Source organism: Vitis vinifera, chromosome 15, assembly GCF_030704535.1.
Source record: "Vitis vinifera cultivar Pinot Noir 40024 chromosome 15, ASM3070453v1".
Lineage (NCBI taxonomy): Eukaryota > Viridiplantae > Streptophyta > Magnoliopsida > Vitales > Vitaceae > Vitis > Vitis vinifera.
In genome coordinates this window covers 16,492,916-16,515,869 of record NC_081819.1, presented here as the reverse complement: position 1 = coordinate 16,515,869, position 22,954 = coordinate 16,492,916, and the positions used below count along the sequence as shown (strand labels likewise).

The 22,954-nt window shown below is 34.0% G+C and overlaps 1 protein-coding gene across 1 annotated transcript; it reads left to right on the top strand.

The window, feature by feature from the left end:
- The first annotated feature begins 17,779 nt into the window (after window positions 1-17,779).
- LOC100241050 (protein transport protein Sec61 subunit beta) lies at window positions 17,780-20,486 on the top strand. Its single transcript, XM_002277854.5, has 2 exons — window positions 17,780-17,989; window positions 20,136-20,486. The coding sequence occupies exons 1-2, from the start codon at window positions 17,867-17,869 to the stop codon at window positions 20,382-20,384; spliced, it is 372 nt and encodes a 123-aa protein (XP_002277890.2). The 5' UTR covers window positions 17,780-17,866; the 3' UTR covers window positions 20,385-20,486.
- Window positions 20,487-22,954: the final 2,468 nt, after the last annotated feature.

Here is a 22,954-nt window from a genome sequence, read left to right as displayed (position 1 = left end):
GTTAATGTAAGCACATTCTTTTCTCTATTATTTTCATTGTGATCTCATATTATATCCTTTGCTTTAGGTTTTGCTAGATTTTTTATTTCTGCAAAACCATTGACTAGAAATAATATTGAAATATTGTAATGCATTACTGCTGATTTTTTTGCCTCAAAGGTTGCCCATAGTATCTAGCATATAAACCACATGGTAAGATTAAATTTTGGTATTCATCATTTATTCCATTTGAAAAACTTTCAGTAACATATCATGGATCTGAGTTAACCTCTCTTTTTCTCAGTGTCTGTCTCTGTTTTCCCCCTATTAGTCTGTTGGACAACCTCAATTGTCAGAACAGTGGTAGCACCTACTTTGAAAATACTATCAGAGATAACTGGAAGAACTGTTGAAGAGGTACTTTAGAATATGGATTTTTTTTATAAAGTTGTGCTTATTTTTATCCTTTATATATGCAAACAAATGAAATCCCAGAGTAGAAACTATGCCTTCGGAGAAAGAAAAGGAGTCTGGGCATAATAAATGCTTTAAGTATGGCATAGTCATATGGTTGAGAATGACATATTGCATATTTATCCAAATCTTTGAGCATTGTCCTTCAACTTTTACTGGCTTCCCTTGTTCTATTTGTGTATAGGACTATTTTTTTTTTTTACCAGAAACGAAGAAAAATAAATTAATAGAAGAAAAGAAACAAGAGAAAGAAGAGATACAAGAGAAAGAGAAGAAACCAAGAGGAGAAGGATGAGAGGTCCTTCCCACAAAAACTAAAACTAAACAAACGGAGAAAACACCCAACTATAGAAAACTAAAAACAAAAAAAAACCCCAACACTCCCAAACTTTTGAATCACAAACCGCAGTCCAGTTGAGTTGTAAAACACTTAGAGGAACTCTTCTAAAAGCTGCAGTACAAGAGGCCCAAAGAGAGGAATGGAACATAATCAAGTCCCATAACATCTCTTCCGTTCTCCCCTTATCCTCAAAGATCCTATTGTTTCTCTCTTGCCACACCATCCATAACAAAGTAAGGCAAACGATTTGTCAAAGTCTCTTGCCTTTTAATGAGTTCCCCAAGCCTTTAAAAGAAATAACCAACATGTCCTCAATACTTCTTGGAGGGACCTAAGCCAACCTTGCTAGATTGAACAACTTGTGCCAGAGTCCAATGGTAACAGGACAATGAAGAAAAAGGTGGTCGATCAATTCTCCATTTCCTTTGCAAAGAATGCACCATTGAGGACAAAGGGATTTGTAGGGTCTTCTCAATTGCAACTTGTCATTGGTGTTTACCTTCCCATGTGCCACTAACGAAGCGAGGGCCTTAACCTTTGAGGGGGCTTTTGAACTCCACAAAAACTTGGCAGGAAGGAACAAGATAGGATTTGAGACTTTTGACAAGGCCAAGAAAAAAGATTTCACTGAAAACAAGCCTGATGATGACAAAGACCACACTCTTGAATCTACCAAAGAAGGAAAGAAAAACACTGAACTAAGGGAGGACATTAATCTCTGAAGGAGATCAATTTTTGAATATTGCGGTGAAAATTAAAATTCCAACTTGTATAGGACTATATTACAAAATCACTTTTCAGTTTATTCTTTATTATTTTTACTTCGATTGTTGGTTTCTCTTCCATTGTTACTTTCTCTTCAGAGTTGAACTCAATAGTTTCACAGGCTTGGGTTGGCAGGTTTTTGTGTCATTATGAGCTCAAGTTGGCCTTCAGTCTAGCTATATTGGTTTTCAATTTTGAATGCCTTACTGAATGCATTTGATAGTGTAGAGATTGCCAACTATCAAGTGACAAGTGGCAAGGCTGTTGACTAAGCAAATAACAGATGGGAGCATTTGTTAGTTAGTTAGAGGCTTGTGATTGATATAAAAGGGTGCAGTCTCGGGAGAAACAGAGTGGAGGCATTCAGTTGTATAGAACAGAGAGCAAGAAATAGAAAAGAGAGCTTTGCAAATCCATAACCATAGGTCTGTTTAGGTTATCTTGAGATAGAGAGAAACAGAGGTGAGGAGGGTTCTTGGGAAAAGCTTGTAATTTCTTTGTTTTGATTCTTGTGTAATCTCTGGTTGGCACACTTGAATAAAGGCTTCAGGAAATCAGTGTGGATGTAGATCAAGTTGATCGAACCACGATAAGTCTCTTGTGTTCTTGACCTTGGTTGATTGCGTACCAGCTGTTTGATTTTAGTCCTAAGAGAAGTTCTTGCAAACTGGTTGTTTTTCCTTTTAGTTTCTGCTCTAACAGTCCCTAGTTCAAGGCTGGTTCTTCTTCAACAATTGGTATCAGAGCCTTTGGGTTATAATGGGGACTGCAAAGTTTGATGTAGAAAAGTTTACGGGCAAAAATGATTTCGGGTTATGGAGACTAAAGATGAGGGCATTGCTGGTTCAACAAGGGCTCCAAGATGCCCTACTTGGAGAGAAAAACCTACCCAGTACCATGCAAGAAAAACAAAAAATAGAGCTGTTGGAGAAAGCTCACAGTGCTATCATTCTTTCTTTAGGTGATACTGTGTTGAGAGAGGTGGCCAAAGCAAAGTCTGTAGCTGAGGTGTGGCTCAAGCTTGAGAGCCTATACATGACCAAGTCATTAGCAAACCGATTACATAAGAAGATCAAGTTATATACTTTCAAGATGACCCCAGGTATGTCAATTGAAGATCATCTTGATCACTTCAATAAGATAATCTTGGATTTGGAAAATATTGATATCACAATATCAGACGAAGATAAAGCAATTCTATTACTGACTTCTTTAGATGCATCATACACTAACATGAAAGATGCCATAATGTATGGGAGAGACAGCCTGACCTTTGATGAGGTGCAGTCCATTTTGCATGCTAGAGAATTACAGAAACAAGAAGAATCCAAGGAGGAGTCGGGTGAGGGTTTAAACATCAGGGGCAGATCTGAAAAACGAGAAAAGAAGGGCAAGAATTCAAAGTCCAGATCAAAATCCAAGACCAAGAAGTTCAAGTGTTTTATCTGTCACAAGGAAGGGCACTTCAAGAAAGATTGCCCGGATAGGAGACAAAACACAGTCAAGAAAACCGTGAATGAAGGTGATGCTGCTGTGATTTTGGATGGATATGACAGTGCTGAGGTGCTGAATGTGGCAGAGGTGGACTCGAGTAAGGAGTGGATACTTGATTCAGGGTGCTCTTTTCACATGTGTCCTATCAAAGCTTGGTTTGAAGACTTTAAAGAAGCTGATGGAGGTTATGTTCTGCTAGGCAACAATAAACATTGCAAGATTCTAGGTACTGGTACTGTCAGGATCAAGCACTATGATGGCATTGAAAGAGTTCTTGAAGATGTTAGGTATATACCCGAGTTAAAAAGGAACCTTATCTCACTTGGAATGTTGGACAAGTCAGGATATACATTCAAGTCAGAACCTAACTCTTTGAGAGTTGCTAGATGTTCACTTACTGTCATGAAAGGGACAATAAAAAATGGGTTGTACACTCTTATAGGCCAAACTGTGACAGGGAAAGTTTCTACTGTGCTGAAGGAGGATGTGGGGACAACCAAGCTATGGCATCAGAGGCTTGGTCACATCAGCCACAGGGGACTACAAGAGCTGGAGAAGCAAGGAGTGTTGGGAAACTACAAGCTAACAGATTTGCCCTTTTGTGAACATTGTGTGTTTGGCAAGGCTACAAGGGTGAAGTTTGCCAAAGCAATACATGAAACACAAAACCAGCTGGACTACATACACTCTGACTTGTGGGGACCATCACGGGTACCATCAATAGGTGGAGCAAGGTACTTCTTAACTCTTATTGATGATTACTCTAGGAAAGTGTGGATTTATTTTCTTAAAAATAAAAGTGAGACCTTCCTAAAGTTCAAAGAGTGGAAAATTCTGGTTGAAACTCAGACAAGCAGAAAAGTGAAGAAGTTGAGAACGGATAATGGGCTTGAATTCCTATCAAATGATTTTAATTCATTGTGTCAAAAGGAAGGCATAGCTAGACATAGAACTGTCAGATATACACCTCAACAAAATGGCCTAGCTGAGCGCATGAATAGGACCATTTTGGAGAGGGTGAGATGCATGCTGTCAAGTTCAGGGTTGTCAAAGGTTTTTTGGGCTGAGGCTGCAGAAACAGCTGTCCATTTGATCAACAGGAGCCCATCATCAGCATTACAATTCAAAACCCCTCAAGAAAAGTGGACTGGGAAAGCTGCAGATTATCAACATCTCAAAGTTTTTGGATGCACAGCTTATGTACACACCAAAACAGATAAGTTAGAACCACGGGCTGTAAAGTGTATTTTCTTGGGGTATCCGAAAGGAGTTAAAGGTTACAAGTTGTGGATAGAAACACAAGGCAAAGGGAAGTGTATAATTAGCAGAGATGTAACTTTTAATGAGCAAGATATGTCAAAACAAACTCCAGCCAAAGATGTGGAAGGGTTAGATCAGTTACAGTTTGAGGTGGAGCATGAGACTTTGCAACCTGAAAAGTCTAAAGAGACTTCATCAAAGACAACTCAAGAAGAAATTGTACATGAAAGACAAAATGAACCAACTCAAGGGCTGGAATCCTATAATCTGGTAAGAGACAGGCAGAAAAGACAAGTCAAACCTCCCAAGAGATATGGCCAAGCTGAAATGACAGCATTTGCATTGAGTGTAGCTGAAGAAATAGTGGATATGGAACCAAAAACATACCAAGAAGCCATCAATAGCAATGAGGCTGATCAGTGGGTAAAAGCTATACAAGAGGAGATGGATTCCTTAAGGAAAAATGAGACTTGGGAATTAGTCACTAAACCCAAGGACCGAAAGGTAGTAGGCTCCAAGTGGGTTTTCAAAAGAAAGCAAGGGACACTAGGGAATGAGGCTCCAAGGTACAAGGCACGGCTGGTGGCTAAGGGGTTTTCACAAAAGGAGGGAGTTGACTACAATGAGATATTCTCTCCTGTAGTCAAACACAGCTCAATCCGATTGCTGTTGGCTTTTGTAGCTCATGAAGACTTGGAGCTGGATCAACTAGATGTGAAGATAGCATTCTTGCATGGAGAGCTTGATGAGCTGATTTATATGCAACCACCTGAAGGCTTTGGGGAAGGAATCAAGGATGGTCAGGTATGTTTACTTAAGAAATCTCTTTATGGTCTAAAGCAATCACCTAGGCAATGGTATAAGAGATTTGATAAGTACATGCTGGATATTGGATTCAATCGGAGCAGCCATGATGGATGTGTATATTTTAAGCTAACTGAAGACAGCATGGTATATCTTTTACTATATGTAGATGACATGCTGGTGGCATGTAAGGAGAAAAGACACTTGGAGCAAGTCAAAGAGATGCTTAAGGCTGAATTTGAAATGAAAGATCTTGGTTCAGCCAAGAGGATTTTGGGAATGGAGATAGAAAGAGACAGGAGCAAGAGGGTACTTAGGCTTTCTCAAAATTCATACATCTCAAAGGTACTAAGCAGATTTGAGATGAATAATGTAAAGACAGTGAGTACTCCTCTAGGACAACATTTTAGACTTTCCATAACACAAGCACCTGAGACTCATGAAGAGAAAAGGTTTATGGAAAGGATACCTTATGCTAGCATGGTGGGTAGTGTGATGTACACTATGGTGTGTTCTCGGCCTGATCTTGCATATGCGGTTAGCATGATAAGTAGATACATGAGCTGCCCTGGAAAGCCACATTGGCAAGCAGTAAAGTGGCTTTTTCAATACTTAGCTGGTACTAGAAGCTTGGGCCTGGTTTATGGAGGTAATAGTCAATTGGAAACTCAGCTACAAGGGTTTGTAGATGCTGATTATGCTGGAAACATTGACACCAGAAAGTCTCTTACTGGATATGTATTCACAGTGTTTGGAGGAGCAGTGAGTTGGAAGGCCAACCTTCAATCAGTGGTAGCTCTTTCAACCACTGAAGCTGAATACATGGCAATGACAGAGGCTGTGAAGGAGGCAATTTGGCTGAAGGGTATTACAGAAGAATTGGCTATGTACAGAGGTAAAGTTGTTGTATATTGTGATAACCAAAGTGCAATCCATTTAGCCAAGAATCAATCCTTCCACGAAAGGTCCAAACACATTGATGTAAGATTGCACTTTGTGAGAGATATCATTGCTGCAGGAGAGATTGGAGTAGGAAAAGTTCATACTAAAGACAATCCATCCGACATGTTGACTAAGTCTCTAAATGTGACTAAGTTCAAACACTGTTTGAATTTGATCAACATGGGAGATTGCTGAAGACTTCCCATTAGGGAAGGTACTGAGACCTGAAGGTAGTTCAGACACTTGTCAACTTAATAGGTTGTCAAGGTGGAGTTTTGTAGAGATTGCCAACTATCAAGTGACAAGTGGCAAGGCTGTTGACTAAGCAAATAACAGATGGGAGCATTTGTTAGTTAGTTAGAGGCTTGTGATTGATATAAAAGGGTGCAGTCTCGGGAGAAACAGAGTGGAGGCATTCAGTTGTATAGAACAGAGAGCAAGAAACAGAGAGCAAGAAACAGAAAAGAGAGCTTTGCAAATCCATAACCATAGGTCTGTTTAGGTTATCTTGAGATAGAGAGAAACAGAGGTGAGGAGGGTTCTTGGGAAAAGCTTGTAATTTCTTTGTTTTGATTCTTGTGTAATCTCTGGTTAGCACACTTGAATAAAGGCTTCAGGAAATCAGTGTGGATGTAGATCAAGTTGATCGAACCACGATAAGTCTCTTGTGTTCTTGACCTTGGTTGATTGCGTACCAGCTGTTTGATTTTAGTCCTAAGAGAAGTTCTTGCAAACTGGTTGTTTTTCCTTTTAGTTTCTGCTCTAACAGTCCCTAGTTCAAGGCTGGTTCTTCTTCAACAGATAGATATGATTAGAATGATGTGGCTTTATATAAATTAGTTCATTTAATGCTACGAAACCCCCCCACTCTATGGATCAGGAAATCTTTCTTTTAACCCTAGAAATTTTCTTGAACTGCCACTGGAACAGTGCTTCTTGTCTGTCAGGGAAGTTTCTATTTAGCAATGTGTATGACCAAATTGTTAGGATCGGTGGAGATTTTTTCCTTGGCAGTGTGTTTATTAGCAACACTTTTTCATTCTCATCCTGTAGGACAAATTGGCATATTTTCAAGTAAAGGAGCTCAAGTACATACTGGCTCAACTAGGTCTGTCAAAGCAGGGAAAGATTCCGAAAGAAACAGGGGTGTGGTATCTGAAATAGTGCTTCTGTTGCCTGTGGCTTCATTCATCTTTCTTCATTTCTTTTGTTTAATCAGAAACAAACTGATTCTTGTTTAAAGGAGCTCAAGTACATACTGGCTCAACTAGGTCTGTCAAAGCAGGGAAAGAAACAGGGGTGTGGTATCTGAAATATTGCTTCTGTTGCCTGTGGCTTCATTCATCTTTCTTCATTTCTTTTGTTTAATCAGAAACAAACTGATTCTTGTTTAAAGGAGCTCAAGTACATACTGGCTCAACTAGGTCTGTCAAAGCAGGGAAAGAAACAGGGGTGTGGTATCTGAAATATTGCTTCTGTTGCCTGTGGCTTCATTCATCTTTCTTCATTTCTTTTTTTTAATCAGAAACAAACTGATTCTTGTTTGAAGTGCTGATGGATTTTTATCTTTATCCACATTTAGGCTGTTAATTACTCGCAGATTGGAGCAATGATGAGAAATTTTGACAGTGTTTTTAACAAGTTCTGACGGATTTAGGTGAGAATAGGATTAGTGTGGCCTTCAGGAATGTTTTTGTTATATGTTATGTTTTCTTTTCTTTTTTAAAGCTATAACATTGCATTCCTTTGTCCCTAAATGATTTTTTATTTTTGAAAAATTGAGTGGTTCCCTTGTTATGATTTGTGATCTTCAGAGAATCAATATGAAGTTTACTGCTAGGCTATGATTGTAAGTGTCCATGATGATCTGGATTTGAATCGGATGTAAATTTCAATGCTCAGACAGCAATCTCAACTACATTACTTTCTTCTATTGTTGGTTCAGTTCCTTTTGCAGAAATTTTATTTCAGTCGTTACTTCTATTTTCAGGGAGTGTTACTTCCAAAGGGTTCACTGAGTTCATGTATGAGAGAATATCTGTGTTAAGTATGACTGCTTCCATTCAGGATGTTTGCAAAAAAAACCTGTTATCTTGTTTCTTTTGGTATGGTTTTCTTAAAACTATTTTCTCTCTGCTTTGTCCTGTGCATGCTGTTCTACTAGCCTGCATTGAGAGCCAAGATCCTGTAATTCGATCTCCTGGTCCTCAAAATCTTGTTCATCTTTTTGAAGCTGATGTAATTGGTAATCCTGATTGTGTTGTATAATTAAATTCTTATGCTTTGATTTTATTTCTTAAATGCAGCTTAAACTTGAAAGTGTGGTGCCGAATTGGTTGCTTATGACTGAATTTGAAAAACTTTACATTATTTCCAAGTTGGTTGCTTATGACTAAATTAAATTTATTGGAAAAGATTAATTTGGTTGGATATTGTGGCTATCCTGTTAGTAGAATTTTTATTGTGACTAATTGTTGCTGTATTAGTAAATATTAATAATAATGATAATAGTTTTTTTATTGTGTTTAATTGCTCAAAATAATGACATGGTGCATCCATGATATGACAAATTCGCACAGTAGCCATGAGCAGTCGGGAAAATTTATAGATTTGGTGTAATTAGTTTTCAGCAAACAATGTTAGTGCAATAGTTGGCCCAGGGAACTTCTTGTTTGAGCATTTATGCTAAATCACTAAAAACTTTGGAAATTGGTGCAAGCTAAAAACATGAAAATTTTCCTCTTCTGTTTTTTTCCCCCTGGAAAATCTGACATCAATGAATTCATGACCTAGAATGTGCAGCTCCCTGGAAAATCCTGAACAAGAATATTGCACCTATCATTGTAAATATTTACCCTTTTCTTAGTCTATATGGGAATGGCAACTTCCCTTTTGACTATGCATTCTTTGATGGAGTAAGCAGTTCCGTTAATACCTTGGTTTCAGCTATAAAAGGGGTGGGATGAGGGGACATAACTATTTTGGTAGGGATCTGGACTGTTCCACAGATGGGGATAAGAACGCAAATGCTGCTGTCTGTTCAATCCAATTTCTGTTGATATAAGCAAACTTGGAGATAACATTACGCATATTCTCAAATTGGACTGCAGTTGGATATGGGTCTTCTTGTAATCACTTGGAGAGAGAAGCATAACAGTTCTTGCATCTTCATAACTGAGAAAATAGCTCACATACATTGTCTTCACTCTTCAGTGACATGCATCACTCCCAGTCTTCTTATCTGAATCAAGCTGCCAATCTCTCTTGCTATGCTGCCACCAGCATATACGCCAGTAAGGGTTAGGAGGCTTTTAATTCTTCCCATGCCTTTTGGTATGTCCATTACAAATGCTTATGCTGTTGTAACATGTTGAGGTGTCTTAATCGCAGAAGATTTAGTACCCCAGTTAGCATTGCTGTAAGGTTTTCACATCATCTGATGTCCGAAATTGCAGGACTCATAGATTGCCATGTCTCTCAGGAAGCTCACTTATACCTGTCTGTTTCAGACATAGATGCCCTAGGTGCACCAGGTCTTCCACTTCATCTGGCAAGTGCTTGATCTTGGAATCTTCAAGATCCAGCTCCCACAAAGTTTTGACCCATAAAGATTAAGCCAATTCCAATTTTCATCGGAAGAATCTGTTTTACCAAACAGTAAGGAAGATCTAGTTTGGACATTATTCAAGATAGGCTCAACTTGCTGTCATGTCACAATGGATTGAAACACAGCAAACAGTATGGGGGATGCTAGAATCTGGATTGGGACATGCAGTAATGAACTTTTCTTCCTTTACAGTGAAGAGAGACTTCTCTACAATGAGAGGGTACCACTAACTTGATTCCATTGCCTGGATGATCTACTACTTGAAGCATTCCCATGTTAATTGAATTGTTGAGTTCTCTCATTCTATGTACAGTTTCAGCTAGATAAAAACCTGTGTTTTGCAACTCACGTCTGAAATCATCAATCAACACCATCTGATCAGGCCCATTGCGTGTATCCATCAGAATTATTAATTCGCCAACAGAATCATCCATTTCATTGATTATGTCTTTTAGTACATGCACCCAACTATAAACAACATCAAATTTTCTGTACTGCCTGATTCTGCAGAGAATGATCCTATCTCCCTAAGTATGCCCATGATCCGCAGCACTTCATCTGCATAACCAGAGAAGCTTTCTGCCTCCTGAAGTTCAGGAAAGCCTCAACCATTTCCTTCAATTCATTCAGAGGACTGGTTCTTCAAAAGAAGAGAGGATCATTGTGCTTAATGTGGTGTTGGAGAACTGTTCCATATACCTGCTGCAGAAAATTTTGCTAGTATACAGAGGCAAATCAGCAGATTGAGACTTACTGGTGTATGGATTGGGTGAAAGTAAGTGCTAGGATTACAAGATCGAGACGCCAATCAGTGAGCTACAAACCTAAAACTAAAATTGCTATTTCATTAAAACTGAACTTCAAAATAATAGCTGCTGCTCTTGTGTTACATTGACGAGTTATCTCAGGTCTGTCTGTCTTAGCATTTTGTGTCATCATGCATAATTTCCCTAGATTTTATTTTCATAGGCCATATTTTGAAGTTTTCATTTAGAAAAGTCTTGAGTGCTTGGGTTTGATATTAGGCCAGGAAAGAGTTCAAATTGATAGCTCTGCTGACATTTAAGTTTTGCATTTTACATTTGTTTACATTTGCATCAACGTGCACAGGAAAAAAGTCATCAATGTTCGACGGTCCAATCATCGAAATACAGGAATTGATTGCCTTGATAAAAGAAGATATCATGCACACAATATAGCAGCTGCCTTAAAAGTGATTCCTGTGGAGAGAGAACGAAATCAAGGCAAACTGAACAGGTACTTTCTAGCTCATTTATCCAAACTCACACAAACACATGGATTTTTGTCTTCCAAACGATACAGTAGAAGCATTATTTTTGAGCTGATAAGAGTTTCTCAGAGTTTGATAACTTAGGAATTTTCCAGGCAAAATTCTCTATAGTATATGATGCTGAAAGATGTCAATTTTTGTAGTCATAGTTTGGGATACATCCAAAACTTCGGATTTAAATAATGTTCCCATAGAAGAAAAGGTTTTTTAACTTCACTTCTATTTCCATTGCTAGAATACTAATGACCATTCTTTTCAGTCTGAAGAATTTAATTCTTTGGAATAAATCTAAAACTTGGGATTTAATAATTGTAATTTCCCTAAATGTTCCTATAGAATAGAAGGTTTTTTTTTTCTTTACTTCCATTTTCATTGCTAGAACACTGACGTTAATTCGTATCAGGCTGAAGAATTTAACTCGCGCATTAATTCAGAAGCTTGTGAGTCAAGGTCCTACTGCAGAGCATGGATCAGCAGGTCCAAAATTCTGGATGAGTTAAATCTTTGTTGAAGTCAATCTCTACCAAGTAGAGTTCATATGACAAGAGATACATCTAGGGTGCATGGCACTGCTTCTTTTTCTTTGGAGTGAATGAAGTTCCTTTCCCCAGCAACTATTTTGGAAGTTCTGAATGAGGATGATGTAGTTCTGGACTTCTGGCAAACCCTTAAAAAAGTTATGGAACATTCTGAAAATTGAAGTTGTTGAAGTTTGTTGAAAGTGGCAATTGGCAAAGGTCTCCTTGCATTGAAATGAAAGGAAGGAATATAGTTAAGTAATCATCTTAGTCCTATACTGTTTCTTGTTTACTTCCCATGTTGATTATCATTTGTATGTTGTCATGTCCAATTTTTCTTGAATAAGAATTTTCTTGATTATCATAGATATAAATACATGCAAATATTTCAATATATTAAGCTTACAGTGTTATACAAGGTAGTGCTGGTGTTTGGTGTCTGGTTTTCATGGAAGACTTACAGCCAAAATGTTGATAGATTTAGTGATCTCCCTTCAATGTCCCACTAGGTGATCCTAATGATTCATGATCATATAATTTATAGTCATAGTAGTTCTTTCCATGGAATTTGACGTATGTCCTTTGTGGACAAAAGTATGTCAATTGATCATAATATAAAAGGATTTTAACTCAAGTATTGAGAGGTAATCCTAAAAGGTTAATAGCTACTATCTTGTCGGATTACGGACATCAGTTCACATAAAACTTGCATGCAATGGATAATAGGTCACAAACTCGAATTTTGTATCTTAGTCTAATATCATAGAATACTAGAGTGTAATGATTTTCTTTAGTGAAATGTTGAGTCAACTTTAAAATTTAATTATGAGAGAGTCAAAATTTTCTTATGGGTTCTAACGGTCACTCTTTAAGCTCATACTCTTTTGTAGCATTTATTTTGAGAGGGTTTTTTTTAGTACTTAATTATAAAATACAAAAAGGTGCTTTTGTATAAGCATAAGGTTGCACAAGAACTTATAATTAAATAACTTATGGGTTGTCTTTTTAGGATATTTAGTTAATTCAAACCCTTTGGACTAATTAATTAAATATGACCCACTGAGCTAGATTAAGTGAGTCAAGCCTGTGACTTTAGTTACTTAAGCTTAGTTAAGAGTTTATATAAACCCTCTAAGTTTTTAGGGTTAAACTAATTGTTATCTTCCACTTTGTTTTGAGAGAAATCTGAACTCCCACTCCCACTCCCTCTAAAGAGAAACCCTATTTCTCCATTGCTAAGATCTAAAAGAAAGTCATTGGGTTGAAGATCATAAGTTATTCAAGTTTTTTTCCACAAATCATAAAAAGGATTTGGGAGCATCTAAATCTAAAGACATGTTTTCTAAAAACATCACAACATAAGTTTTTAAAAAATTAGGCATCTTCCAATGCACTTACTGTTGAGAACTCCAAATTACTCTATTCCCTAGCTGTGGATCATATATGGTGCATGCTATCTACCCTAGGCTCCTCTAAATCTAATGTAGTGGAAAAGATGGTATCAAAAATCAATATAATAAGTAGATCTAGAGAATTAAACGAACATGCCTTTGAATTGGATGTTCTTAAATCATTTTCAAGCCGATGAAGATGTCGAAGAAAATCCCAAAACCATAGAAAACTCTATAGAGCTTGTCTACTTGGTGTCCTTTCACTTGATCACCTTTCAAGCAGATCTAGACATGAGAAAAGTGTGGGTTTTTCTCTCTAGAAGGTGGCTAGGGCTTTTTTTTAAGATGCTCTTTGGAATAAGACAGACAAAAGTTTGGAACCCTAACTGCTAGGGGGTATTTATAGGGCTCCTTGTGGGCTTATGTGACTTGAACCCAAATTGAGTTTGAGTCACTTAATCTAGTCTACCTAAGTCTAAATTAATTAATTAGCCTTATTAGACTCTAATTAATTAGTCTAGTAAAAAAATATAACTCATAGGATCTAGTGTAACCTTATGCTTTTTCCACAACGTCTTTATCCACACGTATGAACTTAAAACCCAAATCCCTTAAAACAAACATGTCGCCATGAACTAGGAGATCGATCAAGGACCACTGAGATCCATAAGAAAATGTTAGTTCTCTCATACTTTAATTATGAAGTCGATTTAACATTTCACTAAAGAGAATCAATTGCACTTCAATATCTTATGAAATTACAACGAGGCAAAACTCAAGCCTATGTCCTACTATCCACTACATGCAGACCCCTCATGAGCTAGTACCCGTGATCTAATAAGATAATGCTATCAACCTATTAAGATTATCTCTCTAATCATTAAGTTACAGATCCACTTATTATGTGACTAATTGATATACTTTAATTCCAATTAGCATATGTCAAATTCTACTAAAGGAAATGTTATTACCATAATCTTCTTGATCACATGTCATTTGGGTTACCTAAGAGGACACGCTATCTCAATCTTGTAAAATATCATAGTGCCGCTATTAAGAATACTTGTTGCTACTAGCTTCTATTAGTGACCCAATCCATAAGGATATATGACTGCATTGGATCTCACCCATAGGTCAAAGTCTCTTGTTAATTTTGACACAAACTCAATATCTTTTTAAGGTTGAGAGTCAATGTAGTATAGTAGCTTGATGAATCATGACAACTTGATAGTCTTAAGTCATGATTTATCATAGACCTTGTCCAATATGTAACTGTAGACACTAGTGTACTCACAATGAGAATCTTATTTTGATGGCTAAGATAAGTCATCCCTTCAATTAGGAGGTAATGCACTACAGTCTCTATCGGCTTGTTTAAACCCATAAACCTATTATGAACACTTATCATTTTGTAAGGAGCCTATGATTTGTATTCTTTGTGCAACTCTTAATGCAATGTACAATGTAAGTGATACAAGTGTGTATGCTTGGATAACCAATTAATGCCAAATGGATAGAAAAAGAAACAAGAAACATAAATAAATAAATTTATTAATGAATCTCAAACTGTCACATTATGTTGTACTTTCTAAGGCTCTATCCTAACACCTAGGATCTTAGTTGCTACCCTTTAATCTATATCCATGGTTTGTTTTCCCAACACTTAGAATTGAGAATCCAAGTGTATAGGATTAAAGTTTGGTTCAAGCTTTAAAAGTTAATGGAATCCTCAACTGACATGAAGAGAGTGAACATAGGTTGGGTTTGGGGTTGATCACTATAAATTTTAATTTTGCATCTCTTATCTTTTCTTTTAGTTTATTTCATTGCTAATTTAATTGTATATTGTTTAACTTTAGTTTATTGCATTTGTTTGGATAAAAATTGCTACTTTAGACCTCACCTAATTTGACCCCTCTTGGGTGATTAACATAGATAGATTAGCTTAACTTCATAGGCTTTTTTTGTTTGTTTGTTTTTGTTTTTGTTTTTTGTTTTTTTGCCTCTTCTTTAATTACAAATGATGATTAAGGTTTATTCCATTAAATGATGCAAGTCAAAATTTGAAAATACCATGTTATGATATTAACACAAAGAGGATAGAGCTTTGTATAATAAAATTAGATCTAGACAATTGGGGTTGTAAGAATTTAATTGATTGAGACAAAATATTTTAATTGATTCACATTCCACAAAAAATATTTTAAATATTTTAAATTATTTTTTCCAAAATTCAGCCTTTAGATTGTAAATTTATTTGATTTTAGTAATCTTTAAGTTATGTTAAATCTAATAATGCATATCATTTTTATGAGAAGAGGTCATACTCATTGAGGAAATGATAAGAATGGAAGATTAATGATAATGGTTGGTTAATTTATAATTAATTAAATAAATAACCGCTAAGGAAACATTAATTCAATTGCCTTTGAAAATGCACAAATTGAATGGATACCCTCAAAAGAGGAATAAGTTGAACAATAACCTTAAAGGGGTATGCATACACAAAAGTAGAAAAAGATCTTTATTGGTTATACATATGATTGGAAGACTAATGTTTAAGAATGTCAACATCAAAATAATGGGTTAAACTGAAAAGAAAAAATTGATAAAGGACTAAACTTGTCTATATAAGTATTAGGACTTAAAGTCCAATACTTAGCGGATATAAAGCCAAATGGACATGAAGTTGATGCATGAAGATGTAAAAAATGTTTAATACCAATGGGTTTTGAGATCAAGCAAAAGTTATAGCGTAACGTTTCATGCACAAACCTTCTATAACTCCCATAATGACTCAATCATATTCCTAACTAACATGATTGATCATTCCTGAAGGACTTGATAGATACTTTATAATGTATATAAATCCATGCTTATCTAAAAATCTTTGAAGGATGAAATGGCATGAATCCAAGTCCTTAAATAATTTAAAATGTCTAAAGCAAATAATTCCCTAAAGGATTAAGATGCTTTAACAAATAATTTCTTGAAGGATTAAAATTTTTGAAAAAATGAATGAGAATCTCATATCATATTCTAAGTCAAGTCACAATGATAATATATTTGATCAAATTATGTCCTTGTATGATTGAAGTAAAGGTGTAAAGGTTTGTAATTGTTACAATCTTATTAGATTTTTTGAAGAATTTATAAGAATGATTAATTATCTAATTATGAAAAAATCTGAAGTGAAAGATCTTAAAAAACCAAAATTTGGTCTTGGCCTACAAATCAAATATTTTCAAGTGGCATGTTAGCTTATCGGTTCACATATATAGAGAAAGTTTCGACATGCTTCCATATGGACAAATCACACTAACTTAACTACCTTATGATTGTTTGTTCACTTGAAGTGAATAAAAATATGTTTCATCTCGGATAAGCAAATAAAGAATTATTTAGTACAAAAGTATCATATCTCAATGTGATTAATGCATTGATTTATCTTGCATATTGTATATGATCAGATGTAGCATTCTCAACCAACTTGCAAGCATGATACAATTATGCATTAGTTTGAATACATTGGAATGAAATCAAACTTGTTCTATGATATCGTTATGGAATAACCAACATGAGTTTATTTTATTCAAAAAAAACCAAAATTTTAATTAATTGGATATGCATATGTTGGTTATTTTTGAGATGTTTGCAAAGTTCAATTTCAAATTGGATATGTGTTTACTTATGGTAATAGAACAATATTGCATGTGAAGATTACTTAAACCAACAATAGTAGACACTTTTTCAAATCATTTAAAGATGTATGAAGTTCATGAAGGAAATAATGAATGTGCATGGTTAAGGTTAATAATTCAACATATTCAAAGATCTTATAGATTATCCTCTATTTATGATAATTTGGTCAAGTTATATGAAGATAATATTTCTTGTATTGCACAAACCGAAGGAGAATTTATAAAAGGTAAAAGAATATGTATATCTCCCTTAAGTTCTTCTTTTTTGAGTTCTAAGATAATGGTGAAATTAATGTTCAATAGATTTTGTTGTATGATAATCTAGCAGATTTATTTACAAAAGAGTTATCATCTATTACATTGAAAAAGTTAAGAAATAACAACATTAGCGTGTGGAGATTCAGAGATCTACAAAATGAAATGTTGAAGAAAACATAATCGTGTATACATAAAGAAGAGAATACTATTATGATTTTTTTTTTCCTCTCATACAAGTTTTGTCTCACTGGATTTGATTGATAAGATTTTTAATGAGAAGTTCTAATGGTTAAATCATTTAAAAAATGTTGAACTTTTTTTCTTCATTATAATTTTTCCCACTAGGTTTTTCTTAATAAGATTTTGATGAAACTTATTCTTAGGATCATCAAAGTGATAATGTTATAAAAATATAAGAATTTGTCGTATTGGAAGATCATCTCTATATTAATATAAATTTTTACTTGACTATCAGTAAAACATAAAATATGATATTAAATTCTTTGTGAGTATTCCAATTTCTTCTTTTAATTATTTTATTTTATTTTATATATATATATATATATATATATATATATATTAACACAAAAAATTTTGATTTTATGAAATCATAATATCATGTCTCAACCCTTATAACATGCTTAAAAGTTCTTAATAACTAATCACATGACATTATTATCACTATTATTATTTTGAAAATTAATAAAAAATATAAGCAATTATTTAAATGGTAATATCCTGTCCCATGTGTTTTATTTAAAAATATTATATACAAAAGTGATATTTAAAAAATATTAAAAAAAAACATAACAAATTCCAAGTGTTTTATGTTAAAAAAAACATTAAAAATTGTTTTTAAAAAATTATCCTTAATTTTTTTTTTTTTAAACAATCTTTAATTTTTAAAATTGTCAAATGTTGTCTACGCTAGTTATTGTAGTTTGATTTAGATTTCTCCATCCGACCGGAACAAAGGAGAGATCTACCATCTGCGTTTAATTTGTATTACGTGGCGAAATACAATTGGTTGAATAGACGTGGAATGTGTGGTGGTCCCCACACGCTTGTACGAAATAAAGGGCCATTGAAAACGCCTGAGCCGATTATTCACGAAGTCAAAACTCGGAACTCCGATCGCGATTCTCTCGACTTCGAAGCCTCGAAGGTGAGTTCCTCTCCAACTTTATTCCTCTCTCTGGAATCTATATGCTTTTGGCCACGATTTCTGATGTACAAATCACAGATATGTAGATCATTAGTGTTGTGATGATTGCTTTAGGGTTTTGATTCTAGGTTTTTGAATCGGGAGAATCCTCGCTCCTACTCCAACTCCTCTTTTATCGTTGTTGGTCCTTGCCGCTCTTTCTCATTCATTCCCACGTATGAGCTAAACAAAAAGGGCGGAAGGAGCCTACACCTATAGTTGATCTCAAAACCCCCGCCCATAGAATACATACTCAGATCTGATTTTGCCCAATTCATCCTGGTTTAGGGTTTCTGAATATGGTTCAGGGTTTTGATTGGAATTTTGGGATGTTTGTGGTTGGATCTGATTTTTTTATTTTTTATTTTTTCCTGTCCAGATTGTCTCTTTGTTCTGTTTGGTTTCCGAGATAAGGGAAGAAAAAACAAAGAAAAAAAAATTCAAATTTTGAGTCTTAGAAACTGAATTCACAATTTGGTTGGTATTTTGTATGTTTGTTTATTTTTATTGCGTATGACAAGCTTAAACTCAAAACATTAATGGTGTGTTTGATACGTGCATATGACAAGCTTAAACACAAAACATTTATGCTGCGTTTGGTACGTGGAAATGAATGGGAATGGAGGGGAATGATGATAGCGTGTAGAAGAGGAATCGAAAAGCTAGTGAGAGTGGGATTTGATTTTCACAACAATGAATTTTGATTCAAAGACAATCCAAACATGTGAAAGAACAGGAGATGGAATTGATTTCCCATTCCTATTCTCAATTCCAGCATTCCAAACATGGCCATAAGGTTGATGTAAAAGCCAACTAAAAGCTTATTTTTATGATTGCATGATTAGATTTTTCCTTTAACAAGAGCAAAATTAAGTTGTCAATAGGTACAGATTTCTACCGGCAAATTTTACGTATCTTTTTGTTAAAACTTTACTTTTTGTTTGTGACCAATCTACCTAGTGTTCCATGGCTTAAACAAGTGACCCAATGCTCATGATTTTGGTGGGCTCTGTTTCTTTGTCTTTAGAAAAGGAAAGAGTAATCCTTGTTTCTTGAATGATTACACTTTCCCAGATAAGGATGGGGATAAAAGCTGCTGGGATTCAGACAAACTTGGTTGCCTGATTCTGGCATAGGGTTAAAAAATTCAAAAGGTCACTTCATATTGGATATTTTTTCCCAATCCTGGAAAAGAAAATTTACCTATCGAAAGAAAAATAATTGTTTTACAGGTATCTTTATACCTATTCTAATTTGTGAATTGACTCCCAAAAATATCATTTTTATTATCAAGTTTAGATGCTGATGAACCAAACACGCTCTTGGAAAGGGAAACCCTTTGGTAATGAGAGCAATAGAAAGATTACCCATTTAAGCAGATTTCCCTTCAGAAGTTTGGGTATGGGAACACAAAGTGTAAAGGTAGTTGCAGGGAGAGAATGTAGAATAGTGCAATGTCTTTTCAAGTGATTTTCCTATGTTGCCCCATTCTTTTATCAATCTTTTTTTTTCTTTCCATTTATTTTTTTTGAGAAAGGAAATTTTTCATTTTATTACACCAGAGGTAGGGATATCATTTTTTTTCTTTACTTACTTTATTGATGTTTATATGTATAACCGAAACTAGCAAGTATTTTCCTGCAATTTGAGACTAAGCTCTATGGTAGTAATCATGATCAATCAGGGTTTGAGATTATTTTTACTAATGGCTCCCAACCTTGATCGATCCTCTGTTGAAACCCAAAAACTTGGTACCTTAAACGCTGTTTGTTGAAAACCATTCCATTTATAAGTGGTTTCTATCATTTTGTATTTTAGATTCATATGCAAGTGACTAAAATGCATTTGCTTGTATAAAATTACGAAATCTGTTTGTTCCCTTTCCATGTTTTGAATCCCAGGAACATGGCTCTAGTAAAGAGTGTATACCTCATGGTTACATTAATAAAATGTGCTTTGACATAGGATTGATGTGACAAAATGAACTAAAAGAAAATGGTTTAAGACACCTAGATCTTACCCATTTTGAGTGACCAGAGGCTTGCTCTTATGGATATCTTTACCAAACTGTTTTTGGTTGTTTCTAAACTTCAAATGGATGTAACAGATGGTTCAAAATGGAGCAGCTCCCCCAAGAGGAAGTGCAGCAGCTGCTGCCAGCCTTAGGAGGAGGAGGACAACAAGTGGTGCGACTGCTGGAGGTGCCAGTGGGAACATGCTGCAGTTTTACACAGATGATGCCCCTGGGCTCAAGATTTCTCCCAATGTTGTACTTGTCATGAGCATTGGTTTTATAGCCTTTGTTGCCATTCTTCATGTCATGGGCAAGCTCTACTTTGTCCGGAAAGAGGCCTAAAATGGTATACTAAATAGGAAAGCACAGTTGAATGTGCTTTATTTTGGATCTTTAATCAACAATTGGTTTAGATGATGGAAGTATAAACATTGGTTTGTTTTAGATGGCGGCTTATTATTCTGCCTTGCAAATTGTGCATGGTTGCGAGAATAGCAGGTGGGTTTGGGTGATTCATGAAAAATACTTCTTGTTTCATCGTAACACAGTGAAGCTTTGTTTCTGCAACGTAATGTGGGATTGCTGGGTTCCATGGTTATTACTGTTGGATATGCATCTAGAAACCTTCACATCTTTACTTACAAGCTCTTTGGAGGCCTCCCGTTGTTTCCTGAAATTTTAGTATTGCCTTGACGGTAGGTTAATGATGCTTTGGGGTCCTCTGTGCACCCCCTCGGTTATGTTTGATTCCGTATCATTTGAAAGAAAAGAGAATAGAGAGGAAAAACAAAAGGGAAAAAAATAAAAAATGGAAATATTTAAAGTTAATAAATTATTTTTATATGTTATTTTAAATTATTTTATTTATATTAATTTTTTGAGATTAAATAATTTTAAATTTTAAATTTTTTAATATCTTTTATAAGATAATTAAATATTAAAAAAAAAATTAAATTTTTTGTCCTTCTTTACTCTTATGTTTCCCTGTCTGCATGAGTTCTTTAATCTTATCAAAAAGGATACATCTGATTAAATTTTAAAATTTCTGCAAATTTTCATTATTTTTTAGGCTGGGCTTCAGCACTTCTAATTCACAGTACTCGTAGAATGCTTCGTGTACTTACTGATGTTTGTGTTTGTAGTTTAAAAGGTATTACTAGTAGTAGCCTAGTAGGACCTTTTTTTTAAGAAATATTTTTAGGATTTGAATTTTAAGATTGAAAATAACAAATATATATTATATATATTTAAAAAAAAAAAGTTATTGTAGGCATAAACTGAGTTTAAAAAATAATAATTGTCAAAGTAGTTATTTCGATCCATGTGATATTTTGTTTTAAACCAATCTTGGGTAACGTTGGCTTTGGTGTAATTTTAAAATTGATTTAAAACCCCCAACAGCTATGCTTTTAGAACAAATTTAAAATTGAGTCAAAACAACCATATAATTTTGGATTTGGTTTGAAGTTACTTTCGTTAATAGACCAAATTTAAAATTGGTTTTAAACTGTGGTTAACATTGTTAGAGTTTGTTTCGCCCTATGATTAAAATATAGTCTTCATAAAAAAATGTTTTTTTAAAAATTGATGACAGTTCTCTATTTTCGACTTTTAAAAATAAAGTAAAATAGATAATAATTTTTAAAGAAAAGTAAACATTATTGTCATAATTTTATTTTCTATTTTATAAAAAAACATATATAAGTTTTTCTCTCTTCACCATCAAATACCAATACTGAAAATATTCAAATATAATCTTCCTTTAAATTACATTTTATTTTTTAGATTTATTTTAACTTCTCTAAATTTTGTTATTAAACAAATAATTTTTTAAACTTTGATACATAAAATTTATTAATTTTTTTAAAATAATTTAAAACTTAGAACCGATGTAATTAATTTTAGAAAGTCATAAAACTCAATAACATTAGAAAGTCATAAACCTAAAATTTATTTTAAATAATTTGATTAGTTTTTTCTTTTTATACAACATATTTTTATAAATTATTTTATTTGACAAATAAACTTCAAATTATACAAAACTTAATGCCTTTGATTCATTATGGAGTATAATAATTTTTAAAAATAACTTAAAATTAAAACAGTGATCTAATTAATATTATAAATTTATGGACTAAAATTGGTTTACAACATATAATTATTTCTCGTCCAAATAGAATCAATTTTTTTTTTCAAAAATTTTCATTAAGCAAATAAACTTCAAGTTAAACAATACTTACCATATCAAATTCATTAATAAGTAGTGATTTTAAAAAATAAATTAAAACTCAAATAATAAACCCATTGATACACAAAATTTATGGATAAAAATTAGTTCACAACAACTTTATTATTTCTTTTGCAATAAAAGATTATATATTTATAAATTTTTTCATTAAAGAAATGAACTTCAAATTAAACAATACTTTATATTAAATTTATTAATAGGTCTAGTACTTTTTAAAATTAATTTAGAACTCAAAAATATATCTAATTACTAAATTTTCTCATTAGAGAAATGAATTTCAAATTAAGCGAAATTTTATATTAAATTTATTAATGGGGTTAATAATTTTTAAAAATAATTTAGAACTAAAAAATAGTTAATTTATGTAGCTTTGAGCTTTATTTTTAACTAAGAAAATAATAAGAAATATTTAAAATGCAACCCTATAATTATTCTTAAATTATTAATTTATATTTAGAAAATTCATATTCAACAAAATGATGTTCCACATAACATTAAATTAAAATTGATTTTTTAAACCAATAACTCTATCCCTTTTAATAAAATATTTCTATATTTATTGTTCACAAAATAATGGGCCGTCAAATTTCAGACCTAACCCCAAAGAAAAGCCCACCTAATTTGGGCCTCAAATTAGGCCTAGCCGAATCTGAAAGCTGTACAG